Here is a 21,873-nt window from a genome sequence, read left to right on the forward strand (position 1 = left end):
AAGAACCTATGGGTTTCTGATAATGTCTGAGCGAGCATGCCCCTGAAAGAGGAAAGATGGTGCAGGAGCTTTCTGCATCCCGGGAGGCCATGCCATCACCCAGCCCTGTCGATTTCACCTCCTAAATCTCTCTCAGACCATCCATTCTTGTCCCTCTCTTCCTCCAAGTCTCTAGTTCAGGCTGCCGTCATCTCTCATCTGGTCTTAGGTGGGGGCCTCCTAACGGGTATACTGGTCAGCATGGGTGGTGTCATGCTGCAGTAACAACCAAGTCCCAATCTACATAAACACAACAGAGGTTTATTTCCTGCTTGTGCTTTAGGTCCCATGCAGATGGCAGGAGGGCACTGCTCCTTGTGATCACTCAGGGACCCAGCCTGATGGAGATTCGTCCTGACACCCACCTCTACGGTCACCTCAGCTGAGGGCAGGGAATGTGGCAGGTCTCTCCCTGGCTCTTAAAGCCCCCCCCCCACCAAGAAGTGACCCACACTGGCCACAGTTCACTGTGACAAGGCAGGTCACGTGGCTTCAGTTCAGAGGTGGTGGGGATGTGCAGACCCACCGTGTGCCTGAAAGCTGGGTTCTAGAAATGCTGGGAGAACCATCTCCCTACATTCTCTGCATCCCGCCATCCATGTGCCCTCTCTGCAGCCAGACCACTTTTCAGAATGCAGATCTGATCACCACACACACACACACACACACACACACACACACACACACATCTGAGTAGCTGAGGAGAAAGGCAAAGGCACCATCATAATGGGTTTAACAAGAGGAAGCAGAGCGCTATAAGCTCACACTTACAGGGGCTTCTCCTCCCAGCCTGGGGGCATCAGGGAAGCTCCACCAAGAAAGGGACAAGTAGGACAGGAAATGTAGGTTGCAGGGGAGGCAGAGCTGGCCCCTAAAGCCTGTGTGCAGGCTACCCAGCACCGCGGGGAGCCGGCCCAGGGCTCTCCACTAGAGACAACTGCTGTGATCTCTGTACTGGAGAGATCACGGCAGGGTGCGAAGAGACAGGAGGAAGACCCATCTGGCGGCAGGAGGTCAGGTCAGAGGAGGCTGTAGAACTGAGCAGTAGCAAAGGGCCGAATGTGGGGAGTGCCGAGAGCACTGCAGGTCCCCGCTCCACTCCCATCCCAGCCGTGTTACTGCATCACCGTGTCACTGAAGCCTGTGCTTTTGCTGTGCCACAAAAACCATCCCTGGCTCCTGCACCCCACAGCCTCTGGGGCTTCCCACCTCCCGGGCTTGGTGGGCAACGGCAGAGAGTGTCAAGTTCTCATCCTGTGAAATCTCCAGGTGCTATCCTACCATACCTTCTCCTCCAGCCACCACTCAGAGAGAGCACCTTTGCAGCTTACAGATGACAAAGTCCTTTTCAGGCTTAGCGTTTCATGTGACCACCAAAGTGACACTGCTGTTACTGCAGTTCTACATAGGGGAGAGAGAATTCTCGTTTGGTAGATAAAGCTCAGATAGATTTATCTCATCTCTTAACAAATACCTGAGTGTCTGTTATGTGCCAGACCCCAAGCTCTCACTGCTAATAAATGTCAGGCCTCCTAGTTCTAGATTGTTCAGGTCAGTGGACATCTAGGCTAGTTGTTAAATTCAGCCATTTATACTTAAAGGCCAGATCTTACTAATCCAGCAAGGCTAACGCAAGTTCTTTCCCCTGAAAAAAGAGAATTATTTTCAAGAAGATACTTCCTAGTTGAAGTTTGATTTTTTTTTTAAATTGGAACATCTGTCAGACCTTAACATAAACTTAACTTTAGAAGTGTGAATGAATGAATTTTTAGCAGCCATAGCCAGTGTTCCAGAAACCCATCTAGAAATTCAGACAAGCTTGATCTAGATTGACTTTTACTCTGTCAGACTATGCAAGTAAATATAACCAACTTTGTTTAAATGCCTCTTAGACACTTAGCCAAACTCAAGAAATGAGTGAAATAGTTTGGAAGCACCTCGTCAGTTGTGCAGCATTCTCTATATGCCCACTCACCTTGCTCGAGCTTGCTGCTGCCCTTCTACCCTCTTCCTCCTGCAGTGGGCCTTCCCTGTCCTCCAGCCACACTGATGGTCACCTGGGTTCCCCTCACCTCTAGTCAGATCCACAGGCTTTTGGGAACTGGGGGAAGGGCTGGTGGTGCGGAAGGAGAGCCCATACAGTGTGGGCACAGGTGAGGAGAGGCAGGCAGGTAATTACATCTAAGAGCTTCCTGGTGGCCTGAACAAAAAGGGAAACAAGCTAGTTATGGGATACCCATTGCCTCCTGGAAAGACACGGTGCAGTTCGTCAAGTAAGAGCACTTGTATACCCAGGGGCTTGCATAAGGGAGACCAGTGGGGAAATGATGACCACCTCAAGGGCAGAATTACTGCAAAAACAGGGGCCCACCCCATCAGTGGCTCCCATGGGCTCTCAGACCAGGCTAAGCAGCTTGGTCGAGATCACTCTCCAGGAGGCTGCAATGCTGGGGTCCAAAAGAGGAGTGTCCATGGGACTTCTCCTGGTGGTCCAGTGGTTAAGACTCCGTGCTCCCAATGCAGTGGGCGTGGGTTCAGTCCCTGGTCAGGGAACTAAGATCCCTCATGCTGCACAGCGTGGCCAAACAAACAAACAAAAAAAGAAAACAAAAGAGGAGTGTCCCAGTGATCAGACACTGCAGGGTGCAGCTTGGAGAACCTAGGGAGTGGATGGTCAGTTGGTCACTCTCAAACCGCCACTGCCTTTTATTTTAAAATTTTAGAATAGGGACTTCCCTGGAGGTCGAGCGGTTAAAACTCCACTCTCTCAGTGCCAGGGGCACAGGTTTGATCCCTGGTCAGGGAACTAAGTTCCCCTCATGCTGCACGGCATGGCCATAGATACATACATACATACATAAAATTTTAGAATTTGTAATATATTCCCATTGTTCAACATTCAGAAGTTACAAAGAAGTATACGGTGACAATGCTTCTTCCTGCTGCTGACCCCAGCAATCCCGTTCTCCTCCCCATAGGATCTATTTTATTTTTTTAAGTTAATTAATTTATTTATTGGCTGCATTGGGTCTTCATTGCTGTGCACAGGCTTGCTCTAGTTGAGGCGAGCGGGGGCTACTCTTGGTTGCGGTGCACAGGCTTCTCATTGCAGTGGCTTCTCTTGTTGTGGAGCACGGGCTCTAGGCACGCGAGCTTCAGTTGTTGCAGCAGGCGGGATCAGGAGTTGTGGCTGGCTGGCTCTAGAGCAAAGGCTCAGTAGTTGTGGCGCACGGGCTTAGTTGCTCCACAGCATGTGGGATCTTCCTGGACCGGGAGTTGAACCCGTGTCCCCTGCATTGGCAGGCGGATTCTTAACCACTGCACTACCAGGGAAGTCACCCATAGGATTTATTTGTTTGTTTGTTTAAATTTATTTATTTATTGGCTGCATTGGGTCTTAGTTGCTGTGCATGGGCTTTCTCTAGTTGCGGCGAGCAGGGCTACTCTTCGTTGTGGTGCACGGGCTTCTTATTGCGGTGGCCTCTCTTATTGTGAAGCATGGGCTCTGGGTGCGTGGGCTTCAGTAGTTGTGGCATGTAGGCTCAGTAGCTGTGGCCCACAGGCTTAGTTGCTCCATGGCATGTGAGATCTTTCCAGACCAGGGCTCGAACCCAAGTCCCCTGCATTGGCAGATGGATTCTTAACCACTGCACCACCAGGATTTAGATGTTACCAGTTGCTTATGCATCCTTCCAGAGAGATTACATATGCAAATATATGCAAAGAAATATAGATCTGTGGCCGTATATATGCATGTCTATATAATTTTACAAATGGTAACTTACTACAAACTCTACTCTACACCTGTTTTTCTCACTATATTGTGGAAACAGTTCTCTATAAGTATATTGATTGTCCTCAGGCTTTTTTACAGCCGCGTAGTACTCCGCTGTGCAGATGTGCTGTAGTCTATGTAGCTACTCTCCTCTTGAGGGACATCTGGGTAATTTATGGTTTTTTTGTTTGTTTGTTTCAAACAGAGCTGCAATAATAAACACCTCTGTGCATAGGTCATTTCTAACTGGGTTTTTGACAGAAGATGAAAGGCAGACATGTCCAGACTGGATTTCATTCCTTCTTTCATCAAGCGTCTAGAGAGGCTGTTGGTGGGAGGGGGAAGGGCAGGCTTGCTGAGTTGTGATGACAGAATTGAAAGAGGTTCATGTGGGCCAGCCAGGTGTGACATGTGTGGCCGTGGCTTATGGGGTCTGGAGTCACATGAAACACACACCATTCAGCAACAGAAGCTTGGAGGGCTTCACTGACACAGGCCCCCAGGCTGCAGTTAAGCACTGCCTAGTTCAAGACTGACTCTGAAAGTGAGGGCCTTTCACTGAGCTCTTCAGCTCTGACATTCCCATCTCTCCTCCCACCTCCATGCCCGTCCCCAGGGGGATGGCAGGGAGTAGAAGCAAGCAAGTGGTAAGGTGTCCAGCAGGTCCATCCCTGGCAACGGCTCTCAGCCCTTGGACTCTTAGGAACCCATAGGAGACCGGGGTCTTAGACAGGCACTCATTCCTGGATTAGAGCAGAGGTCACGGTGCAGTAACCAGACCCTGGAAAGACCGAGAATTGAGAACTCAGAGGCAAAGGTTGGTGAAATGAGGCCACTCCGAGCAGCGGGGAAGGTCATGAAATGGGGTGTCCAGACCCCGTGTGGAGTACACCAGGTGAGGTGGAGGGTATGAATAGGGCAGGGTAGGCAGGTCCTTTCTGGATTGGTGTGGGAGCACTGGTGGGACTGGTCAAGGCCAATACTTCGGTTGAGCAGGGCCATTTGGAACGTACTGTACCCAGTGAAGCCCCTCTGTGTGGTGGGCACAAGGCTGATGCAGCCAGGGCGGGAGGGGGCGGCACTGAGGAGCAGGCATGGTGCTGAGACACAGTGAGAGAGGGCGGAACACGCTCTCGGGTGGCCTGGCCTGGGTCAGGGCGGGACCTCTCCTGTGACAGCCAGAGAGCAGGCAGGCTTCCCCTGGGATCTCAGCTGTGAAAGGTGGACAGGGACCTCGGGTGATGGGGAGCCTGGATGGATGGCCCCTTATCGAGGGAGAGATGGACTCCAGCCAGAGCATCTACACACACACACACACACACACACACACACACACACACACCACTGAGGCCCCTTCAGGGTCCCTCTGGCACAGCGCCCTCTGCACTGGGACCTCGGCAGCATCGAGCAGAGAGGACTGACAGGCACAGGGCCAGGTGGGACCATGGTCCCAAAGATAGACCAGGAGGGAGGAGCCAGGACCCAGTGGGGGAGAAGCTGACCCTGCCTGACCAGGCCAGCAGAGGGGGTCTACTGAGTGGAAGGGGTGGGGCTGACCAAGAGTGGTGGCTTCCATCCTGCATCTGACCCCAGCCCACCTCCCTCTGGGAGGAGGCAGCGAGCAGAGGCCCAGACAGCACAGTGGGTCTGGATTCCGGTCAAGCAGGATGAATCAGAGGGGGCAAGACCAGGAGCAGGGAAACCAGAGGGGGCAGTTTAATGGCCTGGGTGGGAGATAGGGAAGCCTGGAAGCAGGCAGGGCAGTGAGGATGGGAGAGGCACAGGTGCAGAGGTATCCAGAGCAGAGAACTTGGTGACCAGTTGAACACCGGAAATGAGAAAGAAATAGGAGCTGAAGGTGATGGAAAGAATGCCCCAAATTGCTGGTTCATAATAATCCTTTGATCTCAGCACAGCTATGGCTCTTCAGTATCTAATCCTCTCCTGTGCCTCCTGTGTGTGTACATGTGCATGTGGGTTGTGTGTTTTTTTTTTTTTTTTTGAGGGGAGTTAGTTTAAAACAACAGAAATTTATTCTCTCACAGCTCCAGAGGCTAGAAGTCTGAAACCAAGATGCCACGGTCCCTCTGAAGTCTTGAGGGAAGACACGTTCCTTGCCCCTCTAGCTCCTGATGACTTCGGCAATCCTTGGTGTTCCTTGACTTGTAGATGCATCTCTCCAATCTCTGCCTCCCTCTTCACGTGGCTTTCTCCCCTGTGTCCATATTGCCCTCTTTTTTTATATTAAGGCCTCTTTTTATTAATCTGGTATGATTTCATCTTACCTTTTTTTATTTTAATTTACTTATTTATTTGGCTGCGTTAGGTCTTCGTTGCTGCACGTGGGCTTTCTCTAGTTGCAGCGAGCATGGGCTACTCTTCCTTGCCGTGCGTGGGCTTCTCAGTGCGGTGGCTTCTCTTGTTGTGGAGCACAGGCTTTAGGTGCGTGGACTTCAGTAGCTGTGGCACACGGGCTCAGTAGTTGTGATGCACGGGCTTAGCTGCTCCTCGGCATGTGGAATCTTCCTGGACCAGGGGTCGAAGCTGTGTCCCCTGCATTGGCAGGCAGATTTATAACCACTGCACCACCAGGGAAGTCCCAGGACCCTATTTTCAAAGAAGGTCTTTTTAAAAATTTTTAGTGGAGTATAGTTGATTTACAATGTTGTGTTAGTTTCAGGTATACAGCAAAGTGAATCAGTTATACATATACATATATCAATTCTTTTTAAGAGTCTTTTCCCAAATAGGTCATTACAGAGGATTGAGTAGAGTTCCCTGTGCTATACAGCAGGTCCTTATTAGTTACCTATTTTATATACAGTAGTATGTATACGTCAATCCCAATCTCCCAATTTATCCCTCCCCCCACCTTTCTCCCCTGGTAACCATGAGTTTGTTTTCTACATCTGTGACTCTTTCTGTTTTGTAAATAGGTTCATTTGTACCAATCTTTTTATATTCCACATATTTTCAAATAAGGTCTTGTTCACAGATTCTGATGGACATGAATGTTAGGGGGACACTATTTGTACACACGTGTGTGAATTTTCTAGCATTTGTGTGTGTGGTTTTCCTAGTAATTGGCCACTGATAGATTGATTAGACCATCATTTGGACCATGCACATGATTCAATTGGTTTAAAACCATTAGTGAGCCCTTTTATGAACCAGGAGCTTTCATAACATTATCTGTTTTACACAACACTCTGAGATGGGTAACAGCCTCCCCTTTCTATAAAAGAGAAAACAGGTCCACAGAAGTGAAGAGACACGCTGAAGACACCAAAGCTAAATAATAAAAAATAAATGTAAACCCAGGTGACTCCAAAGCCTGGCATGTGCCGCAACTCCAGGGTCCCAAAGTCCCCAGAATACTGGTTTTATTGAATGTTGATAGATCTTCCCCAAAATCAAAACAAAAGTGCTCCATGGTGGGATAAGTTCTGGAAGAAGTTCCTTCATTGCAGGACTTCTCAGTGCCTTTATGAGGTGGGTGGGGCTCCCCTCCCTGAAGAGACATAAGCCTCATTCATAAAAAGCCAGTGCCCACACCCTTCCAGCCAGCTCACCCACCCATGCCTGAGAAGTAGATTTCATGCCACCTGCTTTGTGGCGTTTGCTATTCACCAACTAATCACTAAGCCAGGCTCCCGTGCCACAGTGACAAATGCATTCAGTCACCCATTCAGCAAATGAAGGCTCTTCTGTGCCCAGGCTGAGGCACATTGCCAGGCTCTGGGGATATTCTTGGTCAGGAATCATTTATTTGAAAGGAATAGGAGCCCCTTCAAAGCAGCTTAAGCAAAAAGGAGAACTCTTGGAATAGTTACAGTGGTACTTAATGGAACCCAAGGAAGAAACATGTGTCCGGGTCTCCAAAGCCTAGACCAGGAACCATCTCTCTCTGTCCCACCTTCCACCACCCCCACTGTAGTTACCTAGTCTCCCATCTCCACTTCTTTCTGAGACACTTCTGCTTCCTTCTTTGTCATTTGTACTTAGAGTTCCACACACACAGCTCAGTCATTGCGCCTCTCCGTGTCACTGTACCAAATAACTGGGGACGCCTGGATGGGTGGCACGCATCTATGGCTGCTCCGGGCAGCGGCTCCGGGATCGTGAGTCTCTAGGAGAACGTGGAGGGATGGGCAGGGAGAGATGCTTCTACTGCATACCTTGCTCCCTCTTACGGGTTCCCAGCACTGGGGGAACATTGGAACCAACTGGGGGGCTTTGAAAAATACCAGTCCTTTCCCTGTTCCCCTGCTCCCACGTTCTGCTTTCATGCATCTAAGAAGGGGGCTCAAGCATCCATGTTTTCTTAGGTTCCCAGGTATCTCTAACGTGCAGCCCAGATTGAGACTCTCTGCTGTAGTAGGAAAGATAGTAAAAAAGTCATTACAGGACTTCCCTGGTGGTGTAGTGGTTAAGACTCCACACGTCCACTGCAGGGGCCATGGGTTCGGTCCCTGGTCGGGGAACAGAGATCCCACATGCCGCAGGGTGAGGCCCAGAAAAGGGAAAAAAAAAAGGCCGTACAAGTTAATAATGGCTTTGATGGGGAAGGATAGGGGGCGGCACGTCTGACAGTGTAGAAAAGCAGGAGGAAGATACACAAAGACCTGAGGGTGAGGAGTGCCCATACCTTGCAGAAAGCTCGCAGCATCGTGGAATTTCGTGTGGTCATGAATTACCATGAGGTGGACAGGGTCTGGGTTATAGTGGGGACTGAAAAATGTGGGTTGAACTCATGAATGAGACGTCCTTCGGGTAGAGAGTTAAAGGTGGAGAGAACTTGATTTTTCGTGATTGAGACCACATGTGTGTGACTGACCAAGGCACGTGTTAGTGCTCATTGGCCAGGGGAGAGGCAGAGCCTGCCCAGAGTCCCTGGCTCTGAGCATCACAGCCAGACCCAGACCCAGCCATTGGAACTTCCTCTTGCTCCACCTTTTGTAGGGTGACCGACCATCCCGGTTCGCTCGGGACTGTCTTGGTCTTAGTGCTGAGAGTCCTGTGCCCGAGGAAATGCCTCAGTCCCGGGCAAATTGGGATAGTTGGTCACCGTACCTGTCAGTGGTGTCCAAATGTTCTGTGTCCTGTGGAGATGCCGCAGCCCTGCCAGCCGGTTGGAACAGGCAGCAAGCAAAGGGAAGGCTAAGCAGACAGGGTCCCAAGCCCACCTCCCCGACTCCCAGAGGCTCAGGTCTTCTTTAGCTGTCCTGATAGTAGAATTTTGTTATGATACAGGCGCTGGGGATTTTGGAAACAAAGGCTCATCCCGAGACAGGAGGGGACATAGACCCAGCCCCAGACAGGCATGGGGCAGGAGGAGTTAGTTAGTGGTCAGGTCATACGAGAGGGAGAGAGGACGTCTTGGGGACCAGGCATGAGCTGGAGCCCAGGATCTCAGCCTGGTGAAGCCCCAGCTCTAAATAGTACCTCCAGCCCAGGTGAGGCTACAGGTGTGCTTCTAGAACATTTCCTCCAGCCAAGGTAAGGACCCAAATGTGACTCTGGTCTCGGCACAACCCCAGGTGTGATTTCTGACTCCCTTCCTAGGAGTTGGGTAGTCACGGGTATTGTTTCTGGATGAATCCCTCTCAACCTGCTGAGGCCCCAGGTGAAGGTCTAGACCAGCAAGTGGTCCTCCACCTTGACCGCACATTACGATCACCAAGGGATGCACAGGCCACACCCAGACTAGTGATACCAGAGCCCAATAAACAGCCAGGGTTGAGACCCACTGGTGGAGATACTCAGCAGCCCAGGTGAAGCCCCGGGCTCTGCCCTGAACCTGGTAAGGCCCCTGGAGTCGTCTGGGATCATGACAGGAGTCTGACTTTGATACTCAGAGTATTTCTGGATCCATCTTGGAACTCCTGGCGGAGCCTCAAGTCAAGGTATCCATCGCTTACTTCAGGTCTAGGAAAGCTCTATGGAGGCCCTCGGTGGAGTTCTGGGCCCATCCCTGCAGCCCTGGTGAGACTCCAGGAGTAATTCACCAAGTCTTGCTTCTCCAATCAAGTCAGATATGGTCCATTGGTGGCTTCTATTGCATTTTCGAATATGTTCCAGCAACTCTAGCTGGACCTGCCAGGATTCCACATTGAAATGCAGATCCTGGGGGAGGCCCCTGGGTTTGTTTCTGAATTTATCTCACATCCTTGATCATATATAGTGTGTGAGTCCTGATCCCATCAGTATTTCAGGGAGGCCTCAGATGTGGCTCTGTCTTGATTGGATAGTTCTAGAGGGTCCCCAGGGCTGATTCCAGAACAATGCATCTGTTCTGCAGGGGGGTCCAGCCAGAATCCACGCGAACCCCCGTGGCCACATTGTTGTGGCACATGCGGCTCAGGTCCTGTCCCAGGGTCATGCTGAGGCCCGTGGGTTGTTCTTGGTGAGTCCTCCAGACTCTGAGAAGCTTTGAAGTAGCTCTGGTTGGGCAGAGTGCCCCAGGTGCAGTCCTGGTCTCATCACAGTGGCTCTAGTGGCCCCAGTTTGAGCCCGGTGTCCACTCTGCCACTGTGCAGGGGCCCACCTCTGGTCTCTGCACATCCTTGTAACTCTGGGCAAGCCCAGGGCTGGTTCACCTTTCAAGAGTGACCTGAGGTCTGTCGGAGCTCTGATCTAACGCCAGCTGAGGTTATGGGGCTGTCTCAAGAGCTCTGGTGGTACCCAGGGTCACTGTTCCTCCCTAGGAAAGACGGATATTGATAGCATTTACCCAGAACCCCCAGAAAAACACCCCATCCACCTTCTAGACCACCAGCCTCTTGAGATCCTCAGGTGGTTGCTGGCAGTGGAGCTCTCTCTGGTTCTCTGTGGCAGTCACGGACCTCCAGTGAGCGGGGATGGCCCCACCAAGGCCTTGGAACCCAGGACCTGGAACCAAAGGAGGCCAGTGGCCCTTCCTTCCTGCCTAAGCCCATGCCCTAGTCGCAGATCATTCTTCTCCAGCATCAAGAAAGACTGTCCCCAAACACACCCAAACCAGCCAAAAAGGCACTTAGGGAGGGGAGAGAGTGTGTTGGGGCCAAAGGACGTGTGTCCAGGCTGCTGGGGCAGGGGGAGAGGGAAAGGGGAGCCCCTGACCCTGGGTGCAGCCAGTCACCAGCCTGAGCAAAGGGACTTAACCAAGAAAGGGGAAAGCCAGGGGTCCTATATGTGGGGCTGTTTCTGCCGCTGGTGAGGCAGCCCTGGCCAGTTGACCTCCCCTGCCGTGTGGAAGGAACCTGGGAGAAGGGAGGGGAGGGACCTGGAGTGATAGAGAGGAGAGAGACAGGAACAGAGACACAGGGAGAAAAGGACAGAGAGGTGCAGAGATCCAAAAGGAACCAGAGACAGAGAGCGACGAAAAGAACAAGATCGGAGAAGTAGAGAGAAGGGGAGACAGTATCTTTCCTGCTCCAAGAACCAAGGGGTGGGCTCCTCCTAGAGCATCCAAGCCAGAGGCAGCCCTGCTCCCCATTGAGGGTGCAGCGATGGGCAACAGCCTTGCCCTGGGTCCTGAGGGCCCTTATTGAGGCAGAGCTTCAGTCTCAGGCATCTCCAGGCCAACAGCCCTCTGCCTGGCATCTTTTCTCCTTGCGCACACAGGGTACACATGGACAGCCCAACCTGAGAGTTGGCATCCAGGGATGGGGGTATGGTGGGGAGGGGGCACCCAGCAGAGAATGGGAGGAGAGTCCTGAGCATCCTTTGGGGAGGGACCGCCATGTTCCTTGATGCACAATTGTGCAGCTACCCACGAGGTATGCAATTGTTCCTTCGATGTTGCCTTGAGCCTCTGAAATGGGTCAGGGCCTGGACAATAATCACATTTTTATGCCAAGCCCACAGCAGCGCATAAAAGCCAAGAAGTCACCTGTTTGGGTTTCTTTTTTTTAATTTTTATTTATTTATTTCATTTTATTTTTTGCCTGCATTGGGTCTTCATTGCTGCATGAGAGCTTTCTCTAGTTGTGGGGGCTGATCTTTGTTGCTGTGTGTGGGCTTCTCATTGTGGTGGCTTCTCTTGTTGCTGAGCAGGGGCTCTAGGCACACGAGCTTCAGTAGTTGTGGCTCATGGGCTTCAGTAGTTGTGGTGCATGGGCTTAGTTGTTGTGGTGCACGGGCTTAGTTGCTCCATGGCATGTGGGATCTTCCTGGACCAGGACTTGAACCCGTGTCCCCTGCATTGGCGGGCGGATTCTTAACCACTGCACCACCAGGGAAGTCCCAAGTCACCTGCTTTAAATTAGGTTCAGCTATACCATCCAACCAAGCTCACCAAGGGAAATGATGTTATAAAGATATTAATAAAATAAAAAATATAGCAAGCATGTGTTGGATACCTGCTTGCTGTCGGGCAGTGTTATCTCATTTGATCCTCACGACAATCATGAAAGGAAGGGACTCGTGCGCATTTCGTAGATGGAGAAACTGAAGCTAGAGCAGTCAAACAACTTGCCCAAGGTTACCCAGCTAGCAAGGAGTACTAACAAGAGCTATCCCCAGATAACACAGTACCACCTACACCTTTCATTTATTGTCATCTAAAACATGTAGGAATATGAACTACTGTCCTGTTCCTTCCCTACCCAATTATTAAGGCCATTTCTTAATATCAAAAGGAAATAAAATTCCTCCAAATGGATTCTCTCCTTTTTTTTTTTAACCCACACAGAAATCCAGGCTAAACTAAAGCACCTAAAACTTCTTTCTTTCTCAGCATCTTCCTGGAGCCTGGAGCTCACCATTTCTCTCTGTGTGGGGGGGCTTTGTTCTTTCCCAGGGGACTGTACTTCCTCTCTCCATCTCTGTATCTCTGTGTGCTTTTCCTTCTGTCTCTGTGTCTCTCCCTCCAGCTCTCCCATCTCCTCTGTCTCTCTATCTCTCTTTGTCTCTGTCTGCATCCCCCCTTCTCTCATCTCCCGATTCCCATGTAAAGCAAAGTCTCATTCATCCGGCTGCCCGACGTCGGGATGTGTGAAGACTCAGAATTGCTGGGTGGAAGTTTACTTTCCCTTAGTGAACACTTTCTACTAGTCAGTCGGGCAATGTGGTTGTATAAACCAGCTGGCAGGGGAAAGGTTTACAAGCACAAAGGGAGCACCCTGCTCTCAAGCCATTTGAGGCACTTATATTCCAACCTGGGCCGTCTGGGGCAGCAGAAGCACCCTTGGGCCAGGAGCAGCCCCAGGTCCTGGCTCAGCTGTGCCGTTTCCTGGCTGGTGACCTTGAGCAGACCACGGTGCTCACCTCTGCTTCTGCAGTTAAACGGCAGTAATCCATTTCACTCCTGGGGCGGTTGTGTTTCCAGTGAGGTGATCGTGTGTGCTGAGAATGCAGCCTGATGCCTGGGGCCTCCAGCTTCTCCTTCATCTATAGCCGTGGCTCCCCCAGCTGCCAGCACTGCAGGCCCTTTGGCTTCTGCCCTGAAGGTTCCCTGCACGTTCCCCAGAGCTCACCCTGGCTTCCAGAGCCTGCTGCTTATGCCATGCAGTGGATCTTCCGTGTCGTGCCTGCTGCTGTGGCCCTATGCCCATCCCCCCAGCCAGTGGGCCACTTCCCCTGAACCTCCAGCCTGTCGGTGATTCAGGGTCTAGGTGCTGTCTCCAAGGACAAAAGATGCAGGATGAGAGCACTGGATTTGGATTCAGAAGGCCAGGCATGTATGCTCTGTGTATCTAAAAAGAGAGAGAGAGAGAAAGATGCAGGATGCTTGTAGGAGGTTCTGGTAAGAGCCCGGGAGAAAGGTCACAGGACCTGAACCAGAACAGTGGCAGTGGGGACAGAGGCCAGGCCACACAGCAGTGGAATGGATAGGTGGGTGGAGTGGCCACTCGTGGTGGAGGGAATGGGAGAGGGTGGGGAAGGGGGCTCTGGCAGCCCTGTCTGCAGTCTGAGGGGGAGAGCTGAGCCTCAGCACCTGTCAAAAGCCAGAGGTCTCTGAAGGCCAGGTTCAGGCTGGAGCTGGGGAGGGGAAGGGGGAGGGGGCCGCCCTTCCTCTTAGTTAGCTTTCCAGCTGGGGTGAGGTTGCGGGGAGATTACAGGACACAAGGTTGGCAAGTCATTAGCTTATCCGTGAAGCAGGACTCTTTGGGGAGAAGCTTCTGATGGGAGTGAGGGGCCTCAGCCAAGCCCATCGCCCCCTGCAGCTCTGAGGAGCCAGACTCAGGGGGCCTCCTCCAACCCCGGCTCCTCTCCAGGGTGAGCAGCTCGGCCTGGTGGGGAAGGAAACCACTCCTGCCCTGGGAACTTGGCCTGGTGCCACCGATGAGGCCAGTCCACACTGAGACATCCCCCCTTGGGGACTCTCAGGGGACCTGGCCACCCCGCTGGGCCTGTGTGCAGCTAAGAGCGCCTTGTTTCTGAGTCAGAACCCCGAGTCTCACCTGACCAAAGGCTCCTTCAGGTAGGGACCTTGTCTTTTCCGTCGTTCCATCCCGGTGCCAAGCCCAAGATCTGAGTGTGTGGTAGGTGCCCAGGGAAGGTACGTTATTCTGGCTCCTCTGCTTTCTGGCTGTGCGGCCTCAGGCAAGTGGCTTGACTATTCTGCACCTCAGGTTCCTCTGCGGTGAACAGATAATAATACCTGCTCCACTTAGTGAATATGGGAGTAAATGAGATCACGGGAAACAAGCATCTGCATGCTCACAGAGATGGGGAAGGTGCTAGGTGGCCACCCGCAGCTCTGTTTCCCACCTGCTCCCTTCTCCAGGGGGGAGGAATGCCCACCAGAGCCTTCCCAATTCTGTTATTTGAAGCTGCAGTTGACATTTCATTCTACAGCCAGTTATCTGTTTCCTAGGAAACAAGTGAGAGACATTGACTCTGCAACACACACACACACACACACACACAAACCCCTGGCTGCCACCAAGAACGACAATTAACAGAAAGACAGCCATGTCAGTGGAAGCTAAAAATACGTTTACGCGCCTAGTGCTGCTGTTCCTTGCTGCCTGGGCCCCGAAGGACGGAGGGACCAGGGACAGCGCCCTCTGACCCAGGGCCACACTGGGGCCTGCGGTGCATCTTCTGAATGGGCAGACTTCAGGGCCCTCTCTGCATCTCACTGCCTGCCTCTCTTCCTAGTTTCACCAGGACCAGACCCAGGAGGCCTCTGCAGGTGGGGCCCCCAGCACTTTGCCTGTGCGTCCTCTCTCTGGCTAAGTCCACTCCCAGCTTCCCTCTCCTCCCCGAAGCTGCCACCCCGACCCATGTCTGCAGCCCAGAGAGACATGGCCTATAGGCACACAGGATCTGCATGTCCACCCTCATCCCTGACACCTGCCCTTTATCCTGCGCACGCCTCCCCCTATCTGTGGCATCCCCACCCACCTAGTTGCTCAAGCCAGAAACCTGGGCACTGTCCTTCCCGCTGTCCTCCACCGCATCCCTCCACCTAGCTCTACAACCCAGGCCACGCCCCCTGCCCGGCCTCGGCTCTGGCATCCCCATTTCCCCCACTGCACGTCCCCGCCCACCCCCTGAGCACGCCCTGCGCTCTAGATGTTCATGCTGCCTGCACGTTCTTCCATCAACTGAAATAAAAGCTGGACCAACCAACGTCTCATCCTCTGGGAAGGCCTCCTGCTTTCCCTGGGCTGAATCAGTGGGTGGCTTTTCCTGGGTCCCTTTTTCTTACCTCTATGACAGTAGTGATCATTGCACTGCATTAATTATAGCAAACACACATGCTTACTATATTTTGGGCATTATTCTAAGAGCTTTACCTGTATTAATTCGTAGAATGATGTTACAGATGTGTGTCTATCGATGGCTCCTTTGCTCCCCTGGGAGCTCGGGGAGCAGGCCTCACGTTTGATCCAGCTGTAAGTCGGTCACCTGCACCCAATACAGAGCTGGCTTCCGCTGGGCTCTGCTAGGGTCTATCTGTTCACTGCTCTAATGCGAGGACCTAGAAGAGTGTGTCGAATGTTTTTGTGGAGTGAATTAAATGCACGCTGTACTGAATTGGTACCCAGTCCCCAAAGGGGTTGTTCTCTTGGTGTGTTTTCTCTGCCTTTCTCCCAGCATACCTGATGGTTGAAAACTGCCTTTTTGGCAGTTTGTTGGCAAATAGCGCCTTGTGGGTTTTGCTTCCTTCTCACAATAGCCTAAGCACAGGTTCTGTTACATGGTACAAAGCCCGCCTTAATCAAGAGCTGGAAACCACTAAATAGAAAGGCATTTTCATGATCACAAATAATGAATCCACGCCTAGTAGATGTGGCAACAAGCCCTTTGCAAAAACAGCCAGATTGATAACAGGAGACGCTGCCGGTTCTGTGCCGATCGCCCTGGTAATGGGAGCTGTCTTCTTCTTGGTGCAGCATTATTTCACGGTTAACTTCAGCCACGAGAACCAGAAAGCCTTGGAGCTGAGGACAGAGGACGCCAGGGATTGCGACGAGTGGGTGGCAGCCATCGCTCACGCCAGGTACGTCTCGCCCACCCAAGGGCCCCATCCTGAGCAAACGCGAGCCCCAGGAGGGGAAGGAACGGAGAAGGAGGAGATGGGGGGACGTGGAAGCTGTAAGAAGGGCGTCTTGACAGGTCTGCCCTCAGATCCCCAGGGCTCCAGGGCGTGCCTCCCCCAGGGACACAGGGAACGAAGCACCCCAAGGAGCAGCGCTGCAACCTCCTGCCCTCTTCAACCAGATGAGCTCCTTTTTTCATAGTAGGAGAATCACGTCCAATTTGGTTGGATTGCAGGGTTTTATGGCCACCAAAGGCTAAGATCACCAGGGTTCTAATCGGATGCTGCAGGAATGAACTAGTTCTGCCTTTTCTCTGGGCCTTGGTTTTCTCACCAGTAGACCGAAATTCTCTAAACCGCTCTGAGCTTGGACATGCAGGGATTCTAAACCTGCTCTTCCCCTTGTTCCCAACAATGCGTGCCCTTCTCTGGAGGGACTCGCTGGGCCAGGCGGGGAGAAAAGCCTAAGGAGAGTGTGTGCTGCAGAGGAAATGGGGGCCTCAAGCCGGACTGAGCCTTTCTGGGTCTTGAGGAAATAATGAGCTTGTGGGCTGGGGTGTGGCCCTGAGCTAAGAGTCCTCTGGTAGAGCTGAGTACCGTCAGCGGGGATGGCCACCCAGACTCACCCCTTTGAGCAGCAGATCTTTCTGGCTGAGTGGCTCATGGTGTGTTTCTGTGTCTACCTTTCTATAACGTGTAAGCTCCTGGGGGCAGGGACTAAGTACTATTCTTTGCATCCCCAGGGCCTTATAGAGGTATAGACAAGTGCTCAGCAAGTGAGGAGGGGAAGCTCCAGGAGAGTAACATGACCAGAGCAAGGATGAATGAATGAATAGAGGTTGGATGTTGAGTTTATGTGTGGGAGGTGAATGATGGATGAATGGAGGGTGAGTGAATGATGAATGGATGAGTGTTGAAAGTATATGTGGAGGATGAATGGCTGGCTGGCTGGCTGGATGGATGGATAGTAAATGAACGATGAGTGGTGATGGGTAAATGATAGATCCATCATGGTGATGATGGACAGATGGATGGATACCAGAGCCCTTCCTTGAACCTTGAATCAAGCCAGCTGACCAGAAACTCGTTATTATGGCTATCACACTGACCTTGACCCTGTGGTCAAGCCATCTCCGTCCCTATCCGCAAGGAGTGTCCAGTCTAGCTGTGGAGACCAGATTCTCATGTATGAATCAATAGAGTCAGGCTCTGAGTGTGGTACTGGGCAGACAGGGATGGATGCAACACAGGTATTCCCCCAGGGCTACCCCAGCCTAGTCAGGAAGACACTCGACAGGTGTTCAAATAGCTCTGGTGCATGAAGGTTGTGTTCAGTACAAGGCACCGTAGGAGAGAGACATACTTCCATCTACAGGGAAATGGGGGAACCTGGGGGATCTGGAAATAGGGTGACATTTGACTTGAAAAGGGAGATTGGGGGCTTGTAGCGAACAAGTTTACATATGAGCACTTCAGCCCCTCCTCCAGCCCCCCAAAAGCCTTAAATAAAGGCAGTGAATCAGGAAAGAGAATTCCAAGACAAATGAAGAGACACAGTTTGGATGTCAGAAGGTAAATGAGGTTGGACATTGGACTGGAACTAGATCAGAACAATCTCGAATACCCAGCTGAGATGTTCGACCTTTCCTCTGTGAGTAGTGGGGAGCCATGGAAGGCTTTACCCCAGGAGAGTAACATGACCAGAGCTATGATTTGGGGTGGAAATTGCTGGCATTGTGGAGAATGGACTCAAGCAGGGAGAACCCAGATTCAGGGAGAGCAGTTGGACCTCATGCTCCCAGCACTAAACTAGAGCCAATAGCACGGTTGTTTTGAGAACCAAATGAAATTATTTATGTGACTGGGCTTTGAAAGTGTTGAAGCATTACAGAATTCTAATTTGTTACACATTCTTGATAACCAGGACTACATTGACTTTGAAAATCAATCCATACCCAGATTTTCTAAAGACAGCGAGATGCCACTACCTGTAGCATCTAGAAGGGCTGAATTGAAAAAGACTGACAGTAGCAAAATATGTAACCATAAATCCCTTAATGCTGGTAGAAGCATAAAGTGGTTCAACCACTTTGCAAAGTTGTTCGGCATTTCCTTTAAAAGTGAAACATACACCTACTCTGTGACCCAGCAGTTCCACATCTTTGTATTTATCTAAGAGAAATGAAAAACACCCACAAAAAGTCTTGTATGCAGATGTCCTTAGCAGCCTTATTTACAATCGTCCAAAAACTAGAAATAGCCAAGGTGTCTATCAACAGGCAGATGTAGAAAGGAACCTTGATACATCCATGCGAAGGAATACCGCTCAGCAATAAAAAGGAACCCACTACAAATATGTGTAACAAAACAGATGAATTTCAGAGTCGATAGGCTGAGTTAAAAGAGCCAGACACAAAATAGCACATGCTGTGATTCCTGTTACATGAAATTCTGAAACAGGCAGAACTCAACTGTGGTGATAGAAATCCAAACAGTAGTTGCTTCTGGAGTGGGGACTGAGAGGGAAGGGGCACAAGGAAACCCCCTGAGTTGGTGGGAATTTTCTTTCTCTCGATTAGGGTGCATGCGTTTATCTACCCTGTACTGTACGTTTAACGTCTGTGCTTTCCATTATATGGGCATTAAACCTCAAATTTTTAAAATAAATTCTATCTATTAGAGTGTTTTAGTTCTCTACTGCTGCAGAACAAATGATCACAAACTTAGCAGTTTAAGGGACTTCCCTGGCGGCCCAGTGGTTAAGACTCCCAGCTTCCACTGCAGGGGGTGCAGGTGTGATCCCTGGTTGGGGAACTAGATCCCACATGCCACGTGTGTGGCCCAAAAGAAAAAGAAACAAGAAAAAAGAACATCGCAGCTTAAAACCATACCCATCGTTATTTCTCAGTTTTGTAGGTCAGAAATCTGGGCTCGGCTGCGGTCTCTGCACAGGGGCCCACGGGCTAAAATCAAGGAGTCAGTCAAGCTGGGCTCTTACCTGGAGGTTCTAGAGAAGTCTCTGCTTCCAAGCTCACTTCTATTGTTGGCAAGAGTCAGTTCCTTGTAGGACTGGCATCCCTGTGTCCCTGCTGGCTGTCAGCCAGGATGGCTCTCAGCTCCACGAGGTTCTGCATTCCTTGCCCTGTGGTCCCCTCCATCCTCAAGCCAACAACGGCTCACCAAACCCTTCTCCAGCTCCAAATCTCTGACCTCCCCTTCTGTGACCAGCCAGAGAAAACTCTCCATTTTCAAAGGCTCATGTGATTTGGTCTGGCCCACCTAGAGAATCTCCCTGTCTTAAGGTCAGCTAATGCCATTTAGTATAGGCTAAAGGAGTAAAACCCATCATATTTATCGTCCCAGAGGTTATGCAGGGCTTCCAAATCAGGGCAGAAAGTCTTGCGAGTATCTTAGAATTCTGTCTGCCACAGAGAGAGGAGAATAATTCTTTTTTTTTTCATTCTTAGAAATAAATGCATAAAACCATCATTTATCAGAGCAATAGAATGGACAAAGAAGATGTGGCACATGTATACAATGGAATATTACTCAGCCATAAATAGGAACGAAATTGAAATATTTGTAGTGAGGTAGATGGACCTAGAGTCTGTCATACAGAGTGAATGAAGTAAGTCAGAAAGAGAAAAAAAAATACTGTATGCTAACTCATATATATGGAATCTAGAAAAATGGTACTGATGAACCTAGCGGCAGGGCAGGAATAGAAATGCAGACATAGAGAAGGACTTGAGGACACGAGGTGGGGGGATGGGAAGCTGGGACAGAGTGAGAGACTAGCATAGACATATATACGCTACCAAATATAAAATAGATAGCTAGTGGGAAGCTGCTGCAGAGCACAGGGAGATCAGCTTGATGCTTTGTGATGACCTAGGGGGTGGGATAGGGATGGTGGGAGGGAGGCTCAAGAGGGAGGGCATATATGTGTACATATAGCTGATTCACTTTGTTGTACAGCAGAAACTAACAAACACAACATTGTAAAGCAATTATACTCCAATAAAGATGGGGGAAAAAAAGATACATACTATACCCAAAATGGAGAGAGAGATGAAAAGAGAGGACAATAATTCTTTAAGCAACTCACTCAATTGGAGATTGGTTCCAAGTAGCCAATAAAATCCTAATAATCTGGTTGACATAAGTGTTGCGGAGCCTGCCTGACAGCGAATGTTCATGTCTGAGGGTACCGCTGTCCACTGCACAATGAGTCCTCTGGAGTCTGCGAGGCTCTTCCACACAGTGTATTTGCTCCTAATAACAACCCGGTGAGTGGATCCCTTCAGCCCCTCTTGACAGTTGTAGCCAGCGAGACCCAGTGGCACACAGTGTGGTAGGCTCCTGAGTGGAAGTTGGAGTGTCCCAGGTCCTGGTTCCCAGTCTAGGGCTCTATGACTCCCACGTAAGGTGGATGCAACTCAAACCAAAATCCTGCTCTTCACCAAAAGAGGAACCATTGGGCGAAGCAACACCACCTACCTTTGAACAAAAACCTCTCGGTACTCACCGTCCTTTAGGAAGCCAGGGGGGCGTGCTAATTGGACGTGGCTTGTCTTCCCTGGTCAAGCCCAGGGGTCTGAGTCAACCCACTGACCTCAGAGGAATGTCCTCCTTTGGGCCTAGGGCTGGGGTGGGGTTCACAGTGACGGTCACTGACAAGGGGAACAGAGTCCCCGTCCCTGGAATAGTTGTCAGCAGCCAGTCTGGCTTAGGTTGGGCTTGACAGGCAGCTTCTGGGCCAACAGGAGCCACGGCTCTTCCCCAGGCAGCTGGCATGGTGACCAAAGGTCGTACGACAGGCTCTGAGCATTATTTAACCTGAGATCGTGTACATCCTGAGAGTGTGTGCATGTGTGTGTCAAGGGAGAGACCGGCTCTCTTCCACAGCAGTACTGAGTAGTAGGTATTTTTGCATGTACCGAATTTAGTTTTTATTTATATATACACAGTAGATACATTGTATATACAAAAATAAGCACCATAGTGTATGAATACATATAGGGACCCAATGTACTCTCCCACTGTGTGCATGATAGGCTAGTATTCTGGGATGCCTCTGCGGCATGTATGTACAGCAATGTATAAAATGTAACACTGAGTGTAGCTTATGGTCTGCATCTCAGTGAGAACTAGATGTGAACTAGACAGCCATGTGGGAGAGCACAGACCTGCCTCTTCAGGGGCTGGAGCCTGATTCCAGCTCCAGCTTTGAGGCTCCTTGACTGTTATTTGGGGGCAAGTCACTTCCCGTCTCTGGGCCTCCGTTTCTTTACTTATAAAATGAGACCGTTGGCCTTTTGTAACTCCTGAGTTTCCTTCTAGCTCTGAAAATCTGTGATTCTAGAAAGACAGTGCTGCACAGAGACATGGATGGACCTAGAGACTGTCATACATAAGTCAGAAAGAGAAAAACAAATACTGTATAATATCGCTTATATGTGGAATCTAGAAAAATAGTACAGATGAACTTATTTGCAAAGCAGAAATAGAGACACAGATGTAGGGACAAAGTTATGGTTACCAAGAGGGGAAGGCGGGGGAGATAAATGGGAAGATTGGGGTT

The 21,873-nt window shown here is 50.7% G+C and overlaps 1 protein-coding gene across 1 annotated transcript in view; it reads left to right on the forward strand.

Moving 5' to 3' along the window:
- The window catches only part of RASGRF1 (Ras protein specific guanine nucleotide releasing factor 1), a 113,428-nt gene that overhangs the window by 6,605 nt on the left and 84,950 nt on the right, over nucleotides 1–21,873 (forward strand). Inside the window, exon 2 of the mRNA XM_057723121.1 lies at nucleotides 16,144–16,250. Coding sequence (XP_057579104.1) covers nucleotides 16,144–16,250 — 107 coding nt within the window. The remainder of the gene's footprint in view (nucleotides 1–16,143; nucleotides 16,251–21,873) is intronic.

This window comes from Hippopotamus amphibius, chromosome 2, assembly GCF_030028045.1.
Source record: "Hippopotamus amphibius kiboko isolate mHipAmp2 chromosome 2, mHipAmp2.hap2, whole genome shotgun sequence".
In the NCBI taxonomy this organism is placed as follows: domain Eukaryota; kingdom Metazoa; phylum Chordata; class Mammalia; order Artiodactyla; family Hippopotamidae; genus Hippopotamus; species Hippopotamus amphibius.